At 43.8% G+C, this 16,302-nt stretch overlaps 1 protein-coding gene across 2 annotated transcripts in view; it reads left to right on the top strand.

Moving 5' to 3' along the window:
• Nucleotides 1-4,741, top strand: part of WBP2 (WW domain binding protein 2) — a 73,017-nt gene extending 68,276 nt beyond the window's left edge. The window contains exons 7-8 of one of the 2 annotated variants that reach the window (XM_029600479.1): nt 753-829; nt 1,189-4,741. In XM_029600479.1, the coding sequence (XP_029456339.1) occupies nt 753-829; nt 1,189-1,239 (128 nt within the window). In that variant the 3' untranslated portion in view covers nt 1,240-4,741. The remainder of the gene's footprint in view (nt 1-752; nt 830-1,188) is intronic. The other variant, XM_029600480.1, reaches the window with a different exon arrangement.
• Nucleotides 4,742-16,302: the final 11,561 nt, after the last annotated feature.

The raw sequence follows: 16,302 nt of genomic DNA on the forward strand, positions 1-16,302 counted from the left end.
CACTTTGTAAACCGTTATGATTGCTCTACCGAATGATGGTATATAAAACTCATCAAATAAATAAACAAACCGATTTTCTAGACTGGCCTGACTGGACTAAAGGAAAGGAAATTATCAGGTAAAAATTAATTTCACCTTATTTTTACAAATAAAACTGTTCAAATTTTCACAGAGGTAGGTCAAAAGCTTCTGAGCCCCACTTTCCTATTTGATGCCAAGTTTCATTGGCTATTTTAAAGAATGTATGTGGAAAGGGAGATATTCTATTACTGACACTCCATAGAATAGATGGCAAGAATAAAAAGCTTTTTTCTTGAAAAGGTAGCACAGGTTAACATTTTTCACAAGTTAATAGCTGGTCCTTGCAGCTTAATGTGATCAAGGACACTGGAGCCTTTTTCAAAAGTAGGGGAGAGCCCCTGAGGGTGGGTGATCCAAGCTGTGGGCGATGTAATGTCCCTAATGTCATCATCTCTCTCCCTGGTTCTCAAGCTCTGCAGTAAGTAGAAAGTTAGTTGGGGGCTCACTGAGCCAGCATGGATGGCACAGGCCATGGCTCCTGAATAGAAATAAGAACAGGGGTGAAATTTCTGAGGACATGTAGGCTTAGTGAGTTCCAATGCAGACCGCCTTCTGCCATGATCACCAGGTCCACTACTGCAGATCTTTGGGAACCCTTGGTCCCCTCTTTTCCAGCACCATGGGATGTGATTTGTTCTTTTTGTTGTTGTTTTTTTTGTTTTTTGATATAGCTGAAGCAAAGGCTGCTGAAGCTGCTGCCAGTGCTTATTACAGCCCAACTAACCCTCATAACGTCTACATGCCTACAGTAAGTTTACCATGGTGTGCTATTTGATGTTCTGTTTACTGTATATATTTTCCTATTATGTACTCTGTACATTTGTTTGTTTCTGTACTTGTTTGTCAACTGGGAATAGTCGCAGGTAAGCTAAAAACTATCTAGTTGGGCAGATAGAGGAGCATACACTGACCTGCCATCATCATCCATGAGTTGGATGGTGTTCCTTGAGTTGAATATGTAAATGGAATTACTGTAGCCAAAAGGAAATAAGTCCTTATAATATTTACTAGATATATTGCATTCTCAATCATAATTATATCTACAGGCCATGGCTGTTAGACCTGGCTAATGCACAGATGCATACCTGATTTTGTTTTCAATTTTAGAGCCAGCCTCCTCCTCCTTACTTCCCACCAGAAGACAAGAAAACCCAATGAACTGAGAGAGTGTCTCCCTCGCCCCAGGAAGAAGACAGAATGACCTGAAGCTGGTTTCCATTTTCTGGTTATCATCTGGACATTCTTTATTGGATACTCCTGCTGTTTCTATAACCTGTTGGAATTGATATTCCTCTTTCTTTTCATATGTTTAAGATCTGACAATACTATTATAATACCCCTTTCCCTGTTCGTCATAGATTGGATACTTGCTTGTTTGACCTGTCTAACTTTTGTGATGGGAAACATTTTCTTCCATTCCAGAGAAGAGACAGATTCTGTCTTTAGTATCCCATTTGTTAAGACCTGCTTTCGAAGTACTTGTGTTAGTTTCTGGTGTGAGCTTTACATTCCCTAGCAGTTCAGTGGCAGGGGCCTGCTCCTCCAGCAACATTGTGTTTCAGCAAGTGAAAAGTAGCATAAAGTTGCACATGGTGTACATGTGTGTGTGTGTGTGTGTGTATGTATGTGTATATATATATATATATATATATACACACACACACTGTATAAAATGCTCTTGAGGGCCCATGTAACTGAATTATAGCATGAATGTTGAATGGTTTAGTGAACTGCACCCTAACCTGAGAACTAGAAACCAAAGTGATTTAATTCTAGATAGTGAAAGGAGGCTTTGCATTTATTGTGAAATTCTCCAGTTGGATTTGTTTTTGGTTCATTTTAACTACTAGAAGTGTCCTTTCTGCTTACTGTTGTGATGAAACAGCATTGTTTGATGGAGCAATCAGATCACTTGAGTGGTTAAATGCGAGTTGTTTGGTGACCAGATCCGAGTTTACTACCTCATGCTGCAGTCCCTGATATAAGTCAATCTCATGTATAAGTCGATAGGCAATTTTGAGATCAAAATCCATTGAAATGCATTGACCTATGTATAAGTCGAAGTTTAAATTGAGCAATCTATCAGGAAGATAAGAATTCAAGAAAAGCCATGTTCGCATTGAAAAAGTCACGCAGCACGCTAATTTTAAAACAGATCAGTGGCACAACCAGAGTTAGCCGTATAAGTTAAGCAGCTAACGCCACTCCATTTTGGCAGTTGGCACATATGTGGAAAGTATGCATGTACAAGTCAACCCAGCTTTTTTGGGCTGATTTTCCGGCATAAATTTCTCGACTTATTCACAAGTATATATGGTAAGTAGATGCTTAGATTATCATACTGTGCTAAGAAAAAACATGGTTCTCTGCTGAACACTTTGCACTGACAGTATTACTCTTTTGGTCTTGGCTACAGTACTCCACACACTAGTGAGACCAGTGGACTCATGTTGTATAGATGACGGAGGGAAAGCAATGATAGTATGCATGACTTCTGAGCCTGTACATTGCAACAACTATTCAAAGAGACTTATGAATTCCACATATTGTCCTTTATCCCCATGCCTCTTGACTACACGCTCTGTGAAATATAGAATCTCATTTCTGTGACTTTTTACAGCCTACTTAGTCTAAAGAAACTTGATTTCAGCAGTTCATCTTCACAAGCTCTGAGCTGAGGAGCATTGAGCAGGCTTTCAGGTACATCAGTGGCGATCTTAAGTTAGATTAATAATTCCTTGAAGAGTTATAGCTACTAGTGTTATAATTTTAGGCATAGTTAAAAATAGCAGCACTAGCAAAAATTCAGCTAGTAAAAGCAAAAATCATTAAGATTGGTTACTGAAAGGATGTTAGTGCGTAGTTTTTGTCTTGTTTGACTTTGAATCTGTTTATTTTATTTTATTTAATATTCCACAATTCCCTATGGTAGCATAAAGCAGATCTAAAAAAATAAGTAAGCATAAATGAAACAAATACCAAAACATTCATTAATCAATAATCGGAAAACTATTCATTTCTTCACAAGGGAATTAGATGGTATAATGCACGTGTTACATTGTTTTTAGACACTAAATACAGTAGTTTATTTGTTTATTTCTTCCTTCAACTTACTTACTGCCCATTCAAAAACGTTCTAGGCAGATTTAGAAAACATAAAATACATTTGAGTAAAAGCAAACACCAAACTAAATAAATCAATAATAAACAATTCTAAAATATGAGTCTTAGCAACTAAATTGTATTCTTTAAGCAATGAAACATACTAGTGCAAGCATGTACCTGCATATCATAAAAAATCCCGTGCACGAGTATACTACCCACAAAATAAGTAATTTCCTTTTTATATTTTAAATTCCATGTGTAAAAGTCTGCAACAGAGCAGTGAATTTGTAGGCATGTAGTTGGCTTGTCAGCAATGACTGCAGAACTCGATTTCTTTTAATTGGTAGCATTCCAGTGACTCTTATTAATCCAGTTTCTGTTTTAGTGGTGGGATTTGAACCTGAGGTTCCTTATCATACATGTGTGGTTTGGCTAAAAGAAGACTACAGCTGCATGAGATAACCTTCTAGTTTCTTGCTTGTTGAATGAGATTTTAGTAGTGATTCAGAGGAAGGAAAAATAAACCCTACAATTTGAGCCAATCATGTTTTGGAGCGAAAACACTCCCAAAACATCGCGTATTTTGACACCTCTCTTCCCTTCCTGCAGAAGCTGCTGATAGTTTGTTTTTTCCACTTGGATTGCAGCTAAGAATATTTACATGATAAAAATTACATTTGATATTGCTGAGATAGTGTTGATTTATCTGGGGAAAAAAAGCAATTGATGGAGAGAGAGCAAAAGTGGGACAACCTTTGGGCCAAAGGGCCACTTTGGGGTCCAGGCTTGAAGGGGGAGAGGGTAAAATGAGGGTTTCTACCCTTCCACCCTCCCCTCACAAGGTCTGAGGAGAGGGCATGGCCAGAGTTACATGCTGAGGAACATAAGTCTGAGGGGGTGCACAGCAGCGATGTCCTCTTAGAAGTGACATGCTCATACTGCCACGAGTCTGATGCGGCCCACGAGCTGTAGTTTGCCTGTGTCTGAGATAGAGGCGTCAAAGAACATTCCTTATTGCATGTTACTTTATCACTATTTGTGAATGGCTATTGAATTAGTGTTTTGTTGTGCAATATTATCAGTAAAACAAGTTTGCGTGGGCACATTTCATCATATACTGAAGACAAATCCCTTCTTTACTCTGATTTCTGATTATCATTACCTTGGAGTATTCTACAGCTCAATGGCAACTGATTTTGTTTAACTAAACAGATATTTTAAGGGTGCAATCTCTCCTGCTTTCAAGATGCCCCTAGACCCAGACTTGAGCTTCTGTACTGTAGTATGGTGAGGAGTTTTGTGGCTTGCAGCCTGCTAGCACACAATGAAATTAACTTCATTTTTTCTTTCTGGTTCCTTGGGCATTTCTGCTGCTGTTGCCAGCTGTGCACTGATTGTCTTTTAGATTTGTCATTTAAATTGTAGTAATATAAAGAAATGTGTATTTCAATAGATTATTTATTTTAAAGAAGTTAATTTAATGTTCATGTGACATGATTAATACTCAGATGCATAATATATACTGGAACTGTGAATTAAAAGTCAAAGAGCTAAAGCTGCTTGGTTTCTGTGTATGTGCATTGTACAGTTCATGACCCTGCTTGTTTACTGCTTGATGCCATCAAGCTGCTCCTTCAAGCCTTTAAGTAATTGTAGAGCAGATATTTACCATCCCAGAGCCAGGAGTTGCTGAGGGTGATGGGGAGGGGAGGAAGTCAAACTTTTCACCGTAAGTTGAGTAGAAATTTACAGTTAAGTTACTCACTGGAAAGTAGTATGGGATTTCTTACAGCTGTACACTCAACGACTTGTAATCGGTCATCTTATAGCAGCCCACTGTACCAATTAAACTGATTTGTGAGCAATTGTATACAGTACTTTGAGCTGTTATGTGTGGGTACCTTTACATAGCATGAATATGCATATTTTTCAGTATGGGAGTCAATATTCAAAGGGTTTATCTTGCTAACTTTTGGAGTTAACCAGACCAAACCTGAGATTTGTATATGCTTCACCCTTTCCGCTGCTTGGCTGAATTTTGTCTGGGCAACGCATTACCCTCACAGAATTCAGACAGATATAAAGAAGTAGTGCTGGAGGCATTCCCAGGGCATGACTGAATTTATCCAGTCATTGCTCATATTCAGTGCTAGCTGCATGAACTTATCTGGCCAAATACCTGCACTAAAGTTATCCAGATAACCAAGACAGGCCCTGAATGCCTGCCTTCCAAAAGAACAATGCAGTTTCTAGATTCCCCCTCTCTCCTGACCCAAGAGAAAAAGAAAATTAGCAGAAGTACCAGATACCTCCTGCCCCCTCCCAATATAAGATAGGCATGCCAGATCTCCATTCCCTCCCACCCTCAAGTAGCAGCCTATCCCACAATCCCCTACATAAAGGTGCCAATCCAGGCCATAAGAACCTGGCAAGTACTCAAAAACTAAGTCTATTCCATGTTACCATTGCGAATGGCAGTGGCTGTTCTCTAAGGGGCGGATTTTAAAAGGAGCGCAAATAGCCTACTTTTGTTTGCGCTCCAGGCGCAAACAAAAGTATGCTGGATTTTAGTAGATACGCGCAGAGCCGCGCGTATCTGCTAAAAATCTGGATCGGCACGCGCAAGGCTATGGATTTTGTATAGCCGGCGCGTGCCGAGCCGCGCAACCTACCCCCGTTCCCTCCAAGGCCGCTCCGAAATCGGAGCGGCCTCGGAGGGAACTTTCCTTTGCCCTCCCCTCACCTTCCCCTCCCTTCCCCTACCTAACCCACCCGCCCGGCCCTGTCTAAACCCCCCCCCTTACCTTTGTCGGGGGATTTACGCCTCCCAGAGGGAGGCGTAAATCCCGCGCGTCAGCGGGCCTCCTGCACGCCGGGACCGCCCCGGGCCGTAGCCACGCCCCCGGGCCCGCCCCCGGAACGCTCCCGACACGCCCTGAAAACGCTGCACGGTTCGGGCCCGCCCCCCGACACGCCCCCTCTGAAAACCCCGGGACTTACGCAAGTCCCGGGGCTCTGCGCGCGCCGGTAGGCCTATGTAAAATAGGCTTACCAGCGAGCAGGGCTCTGAAAATCCGCCCCTAAGTGAACTTAATAGCAGGTAATGGACTTCTCCTCCAAGAACTTATCCAATCCTTTTTTAAACACAGCTCATGAAATGTCTCCAGCTCTTAAAAAGGCAACATGCTAGCAGTTGGAGACGGATCTGACGTCAGCACGGGTATATATACCCCCACAGGAAGCGTAGCAACTCAGTAATCTTCCTTGCAGGCTGTCGATTTTGCGCAGCCTTGCACGCGCCGACCCCGGATTTTATAAGATACGCGTGGCTACGTGCGTATCTTATAAAATCCGGCGTACTTTTGTTCGCGCGCGCGTACTTTTTAAAGATCTACCTCAGCGTGTCATTTACCCCTCCACAGAAAAGAACTAATGGCAGACTTAAAGATCAGTAGGTCTTTATTTTTAATCCAGAGTGGTATCATTGCAGACAATATAGAAATTTAGGGAGTATGATCATTTTAATCAGGGTACATCTCCCCATAAGCGATAAGAGAAGATCCTTCTATCTCTCTAACAGTAGCTTAACTTTGTCTAGTATCACTGTAAAATGTACTTTTAGATCTTTGTCCTGCCTCGCTAAAGTAATTCCCAGGTATTTTAAACTGTCTCTCGCCCATGTCAAGAGGAAATCACCCTGCCATCTGTTGTGTAGTGAGGGGTCCAAAGGAAAAGCCAGGGATTTATTATAGTTAATCTTAAGCCCTGCAAAAGCCCCCAAATTGTCAATGGTAGTTAAAATAGGGCCCAGACATGTTCCAGGATTGTTGGACAAAGAGCATCTGCGAACAGCCCTAGTTTCACCCTCTTGGTTTTTGTGTGCAGTCCATGGAACATCTCCAGCTCACGCAATTTTTTTTTAAATTTTCTATTTATCAGTTTACAAACTTATCAAGCATTACTTGAACAGAAATACATGCTTTGTAGCTCTTAACAATCAACTCTTAGTAACCAAAAATTATCCAAAAAAGAAACATCATTCCCCTCATAGTTAGTTAATTAATCAATATTTAACCAAACAAATAATAAATTATTCTAGGGGAATAAACCACAAGTTATAAACTACAAAGCATATCTCAAGCCCTCAAACAAGGGTCCAAGATTAACTCAACCGTAGGAATTTCTTTAATTAAACAACAATCATGGTAAAGGGGATACAGGTTTACTTTATGATAGAACTAAAGTTACATCTTTAGAAGTAAACAGTCAAGTCACTGGAGAGGAAGAAACCACTGTATTCTTTTTGCTGGCTATAAATGAGATTAACTGGGATGGTTGAAAAAAAAAAAAAGAAGTACCTTGGTGCTTAATCAAGCACTTACAAGGGAATTTTAATAAAAATAAACATCCCAGATCCAAAACTTGAGGTTTCAACAAAAGAAATTGTTGACGCTTCTTCTGCATCATCCTCGAAAGGTCAGGAAAAATCTGAACTTTATAGCTAAGAAACAATTCTGTTCGATGGAGAAGTACTTTTTAAATACCCACTCTATCGGATTCAAGTAAAAATACTACTATTAAAGTTGACGGTACTGCTAAATTTTCCTCAGATTGTTCAAGGACTGCTGAAATGTCCAATTTTGATGATTCCCTAGGGGCCAACACTTGAAAATTATCAGAATGTGTCTAAGTTTTCTTCATCGGGGGAATATAATAAACTTTTGAGAATAATGGGTAAGGTTTCCTCTGAAATTGTTAAAACCTCCAACATATATTTTCTCCAAAGCTCCTTTGGAGGCATATAAGGCAGCTTGGGAAAATTAATACATCTCAAATTCCTTGCCCGAATTTGATTATCCAAGTTTTCAAATTTCTGATGAAGCATTTGATTTTCCTTTATCATTTCATGTTGTAGATTGTTTATACTCTCCATTTTTACCTCCAGGGACTGTAATTTTTGTTTATTTCCAGCTGAATCTTTTTCAACTATAGACAGTTGCCCTTCCAATTTTTCCACATTTTTAGCTGATTGTAAATTTTGCCGTGAAATATTGTTATTTGTCTCTTTTATAGCCTCCCATATAGTTTCTAGCAAGAAATTTTAAGGCCTTAACAGCTCACAAATTTGTCCAACACTTTCGAGGTCTCCAGAAGTTTGCTCCGGTATCTCCCTTTTCTGCGACTGCTGTCCACTTCTGGTGTAGCTTCTCCCATTTCCCACTATCCAGCACATCGGTGCTATCCTTCTCCATGCTGGACAATGCTTGGGTCGAGCAACATCACCACTGCCATCGGCACTGTTCCGCACAGTTTTGGCAGCCCTTGGTGCTCCAGAAACACTGCATCGAGGTCCGAAGAATTCTGCACTGGCGTCATGAGACTTCGAGCCGCTGCGATGAGGATCGGGATCACGAGCTCGTTAATTGGCTCCCCTGTTCCCAGGCGTGCCCCACCGTCATCGGTGTGGGATTGTGGCCCTCCGTTAATTACGGTGTAAGCGCAAGTCATGCCCAGCCTGTCTCCTCTATACCTGCGCCACCATACCAGGCATCAGAGTTGAGACGGACGTCTAAGTCCACAGGCTACCCCTCGAGGACTCCAGAAATCCACGGAGCCAACAATCTTCACTGGCTCGTCCTTTGGCGATCCACGTCAGATGGTAAGTACCCGCTTCGGCGGTATTCCCATTGAGATGTGTTCTCTAATTCAGACCACATGGTTCGAAAAGTTCTAGGTCATGTACCGTCCAAGAATCATATTAGTGTCACATATCTCTATGCTAGCTATGTCAGCCACAATACCAGGAGAACCTCTCTATCATTTCTCTGGGATTGTATCAGGGCTTCCTCCCTTTTTCAGCAACGAGGCTCTCTACTGATTAATGCTCTGGCTTCTGGTTCCTGCTTCAGAACCAAAGTTCCAGGTGCATTCACTGATCTGCTAAACACGAGATCTAACAAATACTGCCTCAAGTGCAAGTCCACTTCGAAGCCTAATGACAGGTCTCGATGTCTCCTTGTACAGCACACAGAAATGCAGGTAAGACTTTACTGCTCACGTTCCCGTGGGAAGTTACATGATATCAAATTACACCAGCCCGTCCAGTTGGACACCTCCTGGTCTCCCAGCTGGCCGGATATCAGAGCAGCCACCCCACCTTTACCAAGGTTTCCGGTACACTCTTCCAGACGCTACAAAGCGCAGAGGGGGGAAGGGCGGGGGGGTTGGGGAGTTTTAATTACACTATTCTTTTTTTCAATAGAAAGTAGTTACTCTCTGTCCATCCTGGACCTCAGAAATACCAATTTTCTTCAGAAGGCACAGGTAAAATGGTATCTCTCGTTACCATGCTTCCATATCGCAGTAAGTACGTTACCTCTAATCTCCACGTTTTTCCTTGCATAGACAGCTGCATAACCACAGTCACTCCACGCAAGGAGCTCTCACTTCTTCATGACTCACTATACATTTACTAACTGGGAATACTGTCACTGCCATAAATCCCTTATACAACACTTCTGGACACCACAGTCATAATGACATTCCTGTCCAGCATACGCGCAGACATTCTAATAAATTCTTACATGTCCCTGAGCGCATTTTTCCATAACCTCAGCCCCTCAATTCTTCATTGTCGGGCCATGGGGTTTTTTCACTATGCACTTTTCCTCATAGATCCAAAACTGCTATGGGTTAGATTCTGTGAAATTCCATTATCAGTAGGACTAAGCTGTTCAACCGCTTTCGTCCCTCATCCATATTGCAGATCTATAACCAAAACTTAGTCTGATCCTGCTCATGCTCGCATTTACTTACAGGGTTGTAAGTTTGACCTAAAATCTTCTCAACCCAATATGCGTCTATTCCGCTCCAGGCACAATTTCATATAAACTTCCTGGATCTTGTAGCCATGAGTTATACCTTTATGCCTTCCAATACTGCCTCTGTGCATACAGACAGACAGCATAGGGACAATGTCTTTTCCAAAACACAAGCCCGCACAACATCTTAGCTGCTCGGCAAGGAAGCTGCGCAGCTCTACCCTTGGCCCTTGCTTACTCAATGCATCCTCTGGTCACTTATCTAAGACACTTACTGAACGCACTAGTAGACCTTCTCCATATAGGTGTCCATCCTCTCGAATGGTCTTGGACTACATGTGTAGCGAGAGAAATCTTCTAGCGCTGAGATCAACTGAACTTGCCCTCTGCATCAGAATCGAACCATACAGTACACAGATTCTACTCCCTACACGTTTCCAATGCGTTCCCATAGACACCTTTCTTCAATCAAGGGCCTCTTAAATGTGTCTCTTCAGCTGCCTCTCACAGCCAGCACTCTTCTAATGCTAAACCAGGACGGGGTTCACTGTTCCTCAGACCCATGTCCTGGCCGGCACCAGTATGCTTCCCATACTTCATAGCCAAAACTCTCGTGAAGCTACAACAGGACAGAGGAACAATGATCCTCATAGCCCCGTACTGGCCTCGACAAGTATGGTTTCCCATACTCCTCAACTTCTCAATCAGAGAGCCAATTCACCTGGGCACAGAGTCCACTCTCGTAGCTCAGAATCAGGGCAAGTTGCGTCATCCCAACCTGAAAACTCTTGCCCTGACAGCTTGGATGTTGAAATTCTGCAACCATTTAATCTTTCAACACAAGTCTTTAAAATTCTCGTAGCTTCACGAAAGCCTTCCACACGTAAATCTTACCACTTTAAGGGGACTAGATTTACCAAGTGGTGCACACAAAAAGGTTTTGACCTTTTCTCTTGCCCCACTCCTTCTTTTTTAGATTACCTATGCCACCATTCAGATTCTAGTCTCCAGACATCCTCTGTAAGGGTACACCTAAGTGCCATAGCGGTATACCTCAATGGAATAGGGGGAGGGGGCGCCAATAACAGCGCAACCCCTACCTCGAAGGTTTATGAGAGGCTTACTTCTCCTTAAGCCTCCCATTCGATGACCGGTCATTGAATGGGACCTAAATATAGTACTGACGAGACTCATGCGGTCACCATTTGAGCCTCTACATTCCTGTGATGAAAACATTTCTTACATGGAAAGTATTTTCTTAATAGCCATTACATCGGCTAGGAGGGTCAGTGAGTTGCAAACTCTCGTCACATACTCGCCCTACCCAAGGTTCCTGCATGACAGAGTAGTCCTTCGCATTCACCCAAAATTCCAACAAAGGTACGGATTTTCACATCAATCAGTCAATAGTCTTGCCTATTTTCTTTCCAAGACATCACTCTCACCAGGGAGAGAGAGTCCTACACACATTACACTGTAAACGTGCGCTAGCCTTTTACCTGAACCGCACGGCGGTCCATAGGAAATCCACCCAACTCTTTGTTTCTTTTGACAAAAATAAACCAGGAGTTGCGGTAGGAATACAGACTCTCTCCAACTGGCTAGCAGACTGTATTGAATTCTGTTATGAAAAAGCAAACATTCCTCTCCAGGGGCGAGTAAAAACACATTCAGTAAGGGCTATGTCTGCATCACTAGCACACTATCGTTCAGTGCCCATTCTCGACATATGTAAAGCTGCAACATGGAGTTCCCTTCACACCTTTGCAGCTCATTATTGTTTGGACAAAGGACGACAAGATTCAGCCTTTGGACAATCTGTCTTAAAGAACTTATTTCCAGTATAACTCCAACTCCTTCTACATCCATCCTGCTGTGATTTCAGGCTGCCTCATTTTTTCCAGCAGAACATCTGTTGTTGTGCTTGTTACACAAGTTGTATGTTGTTGGTAGAATATAAAAATGACTCAGCCTGTAGCTTGCTAATCACACATATGTGAGGACTATCATCCTGCTTGTCCTGGGATAAAGCAGAATTGCTTACCTTGTAATAGGTGTTATCCCAGGACAGCAGGATGTAGTCCTCACAGAACCCACCTGCCACCCCGCGGAGTTGGGTCCAATACGTTTTATTATTTTATTTTTTGGCTTACGCATGCTGCTACAAACGAGACTGAAGGGAGACCCCTGTGGCTGAGAATATCATGGCATGCCGGGCATGCTCAGTGTGCCAGCCAAAGGTTTATAGAAACTTTTGACAAAAGTTTTCTGTACCAGGGCTCCATCTGATGATGTCACCCATATGTGAGGACTACATCCTGCTGTCCTGGGATAACACCTATTACAAGCTAAGCAATTCTGCTATCCTGGGGGACAGGGATTTCCCCTTATTGATGATCTACCACCCAGAGAAGAGACTCCCTGCATTTCTGTGACTTAAGCACATCAGTAGCTGGGAGCCCAAAATGACAATGGCGACTAACGCCTGACGATCTCATGACATGGTTTACTTCTGAGGAAGAGAGAGAGAAAAATTCTTAAGCGGATTGCTTTTAGCCTTTAAACAGCCCTCACCCCCTCAATCAGTACCTGCTCTAGTGGGGGGGGGGGGGGGGGCTGATGTGTAGAAACAGCTTCCAATAAGCACTATTCTATTAGGATCAGACCATAAAAGGTTCTTTGACAGAGGAAAATACTGTGCAGTAAGGTTTCCCTGGGAGTTTGGATTTACTGCATGATAACTGCAAACATTCTCTGTGTTAAAGCCCTAACACATCCTAGTAAATTTCTCCCTAAGTTTATACCTAGGGCAGTGGAGGGCAAAATGACCTGCCCAAAGTCACAAATAGCAACTGCTGGACCCATACCCTGGCCTTGCCAGTCCACAGCCCCCTGCTTCAATCACCAGGCCACTCCCCCTTGGAGGGAGCTCTGCAGAGGGCCTCTGGTCCCTCATGAACTTGCCTGACCAGGCTAGATGGGGGACACCTGTCAAAGGGCAAACCCCCCCCCCCCCCCCAGCACTTACCTCTCCTCTGCGAGAATCCAACCATGACTCTGGGTCCTTATGTAAAAGGATTCATGACTTCATCTTCTCTGTCGCTTGTTACCTGTGGGCAAAAGTCACCTTGGCTTCCCTGAGGACTTTTGGACCCAGAGCCATTGTACCTATTAGCCAGGGGAGAGAATTAGAAGGAAAGACCAGTTAAGTGGAGCTTCCTTCTATCTGATTTGGGACTCCATAAACCTTTTTTCTTCCTCTGCTAGCCATGGACTTCATACCTGAAGGCAATGCTCACTCACTGACTCGGTTTCCCACCATGGAGAAATTTCTCCCAGCTGGTTAAACATAGCTAAACAGGTAGAAACAGATATATGGAATTACCTTGCTAAAGTAAGGTACATCATATAATCTGCCCCTCCTTTTTTTTTTTTTTTAAACTGCAAAGCTTAAAAAAAAGGGGCTGCCATCCTCTTCAGCAGTGATCCTATCAGCCCCTTTAGGACCCTCTGGCAAGCAGAGGGACAGACAGCGGGTTCCACCAGATGTTCCTTCAATCCCTCCCCAGCTGAGAGGGTGGGAGAAGTGAGCTCCCAATCGCTATGAGAGGGATAAGAGATACAGCATGTGGCTTGATTGCCTTAATAAAGGTAAGTACTGTCTAGCTATATATATATATATCTTTTTTCTTTTCTTTTAAACAAGGTACATTGGCAGGGTACCCAAGTAAAGCAAGGTACTGGAACTTGAAATTCAAGCCAGGTTCCCTGATAACTGATTGCAGCTGATGATCTAAGTCAATTCCAAGTTGCCTACACCTTCACCAGCTGCAAATCTGGCCATTAGGCTTGCTTTTCACCTACCTCCTAATCGGCCTTCCCTGTTGCTGTGATCCTCTCATCAAGGAATATTCCCACCGCTGGGAGTATACTGCAAGTATACTTTTTTCAGCTCTACAGCCATAAAAAAGAATTCTATCGTCTTCTATAAAGAAAATTGCAATTATGAGTGCATTTTGCTATTTTATGTGGGATCTGAACCCAGGATCTCTAAAAAGGTGAATCTCAAGAAACAGGAGATGAATTGCTTTGCACGCAGGCTCATGGAATATCAGCGCACGGAAAACGGGAGATCATGATGGAGCGCCTGCTTTCCTAACGCATGCTGATGCACCTCTCCGGGCTGTCCGATGTAATATTTAAATGGGCTGCCATGATAAAAAGGCGGCACTAGGGGAAATTGTGCAATCCTAGCGCTTCCTCAGCAGCAGGTGCCAAGACAGGTGGCTGTCAGTATAGGTTAGGAAAAAGGACGCTCAATTTTATGAGCATCCGTTTTCCTAACCTGTGCACAATTGAGCGGCCATATTCCTAACCTGACCACGAGTGACTTTAAAAAAAACAATTTTTTTTCCTTACTCCTTTTTTCTGTTCCTCCGACTTAATGTTGCCACGATATTAAGTCAGAGGAACAGAAAAATGAACAGAGAAGCAGTATTTTCTGCTTTTCTGTTAACTTAGGGGCTCGTCAAGAATTAACGCCTGCTCGGGGCAGGCGTTAATTTTTAGAGTAAAAATGTGTGTGTCAGGAGCACTTTTTTTTTTTTGCATCAGGGGGAGGGTGGTAGATAATAGCTAATAGCCTCATCAACATGAATCTATGTGTGATGGGTGCTATTAGCTATGCACTAGTTAGGATTCACATTTTGGATGCACTAATCCCCTTATTGAAACATATAGAAACATAGAAATGACGGCAGAAAAGGACTAAATGGTCCATCCAGTCTGCCCAGCAAGCTTATGGTAGCATCTGCCGTGCCATACAGGTCACCCTGTGCTTATTAGTTTCCCAGACTGGCAAAGTTAGGACCCTTGGTTGCTATCTGAGTCCAATTCCCTGTTACCTCTTGCTGTTGAAGCAGAGAGTAATGTTGGAGGTGCATCAAAAGTATCAGACTTATTGGTTAAGGGTAGTAACAGCTGCAACAGCAAGTTACCCCCATGCTTATTTGTTTTCCCAGACTGTAAAATTCAATGTCTTTCAGGCCGATACAGAACGGTGCGCTCGGCCAAGCGCACCGTTTAGCCCCCGTTTGGCTGCGCGTTTTAGACGTTATTATTACCCTTTATACTGTAAGAGGTAATAGCATGTGGAAAACGAGCAGCCAACCCCCCCAAAACTAATAGCACTCATCACATGCAAATGCATGTTGTTGAGCCTATTAGTCACCCGAAATAGAGAAAGTAAAATGTGCGGCCAAGCCGCACATTTTACACTCAGAAATTAACACCTGCCCAAAGGCAGGCGTTAATTTCAGATGGCACCAGGTAAGTGCACAAAAAAGCAGAAAAAAAATGCTTTTCTGTACAGCCGCCGACTTAATATCATAGCGACATTAAGGGGCGGATTTTCAGAGCCCTGCTCGCCGGTAAGCCTATTTTACATAGGCCTACCGGCGCACGCAGAGCCCCGGGACTCGCGTAAGTCCCGGGGTTTTCGGAGGGGGCATGTCGGGGGGGGCGTGTCGGGGGCGGGCCCGAACCGCGTGGCGTTTTCGGGGCGTGTCGGGAGCGTTCCAGGGGCGTGGCTACGGCCCGGGGCGGCCCGGGGGCGTGGCCGCGCCCTCCGGACCCGCCCCCAGGTCGCGTCCCGGCGCGCAGGAGGCCCGCTGACGCGCGGGGATTTACGCCTCCCGGAGGGAGGCGTAAATCCCCCGACAAAGGTAAGGGGGGGGCTTAGACAGGGCCGGGTGGGTGGGTTAGGTAGGGGAAGGGAGGGGAAGGTGAGGGGAGGGCAAAAGGAAGTTCCCTCCGAGGCCGCTCCGATTTCGGAGCGGCCTCGGGTTTGCGCGCACCGGCTATACAAAATCGATAGCCTTGCGCGCGCCGATCCAGGTTTTTAGCAGATACGCGAGGCTCCGCGCGTATCTACTAAAATCCAGCGTACTTTTGTTTGCGCCTGGAGCGCAAACAAAAGTAGGCCTATTCGCGGAGTATGAAAATCCGCCCCTAAGTCGGAGGACCCAAAAATAAAAAAAAATAAAACATCTTTAAAAAAAAAAATCTGCCCGCCCGCTGACAGCTGCCGCTTCTGCTAATAAGGAGGCACTAGGAATGCGCTAGTGTTCCTAGTGCCTCCTTAATAGCGCCGGCCCTAATTTAAATACAGAATCGCGTGCCCAGGAGAGGTGCCTGGGCACGCATTGGGAGAGTGGGTGCTCAACATGGAGGTCGGCTCTCCTGCGGGTTTTTTTTAATTGGCCTTAAATAGCTGCTGTCTGAAACTAATTCCCCC

The sequence above is a fragment of the Rhinatrema bivittatum genome, chromosome 4, assembly GCF_901001135.1.
Source record: "Rhinatrema bivittatum chromosome 4, aRhiBiv1.1, whole genome shotgun sequence".
Classification (NCBI taxonomy): domain Eukaryota; kingdom Metazoa; phylum Chordata; class Amphibia; order Gymnophiona; family Rhinatrematidae; genus Rhinatrema; species Rhinatrema bivittatum.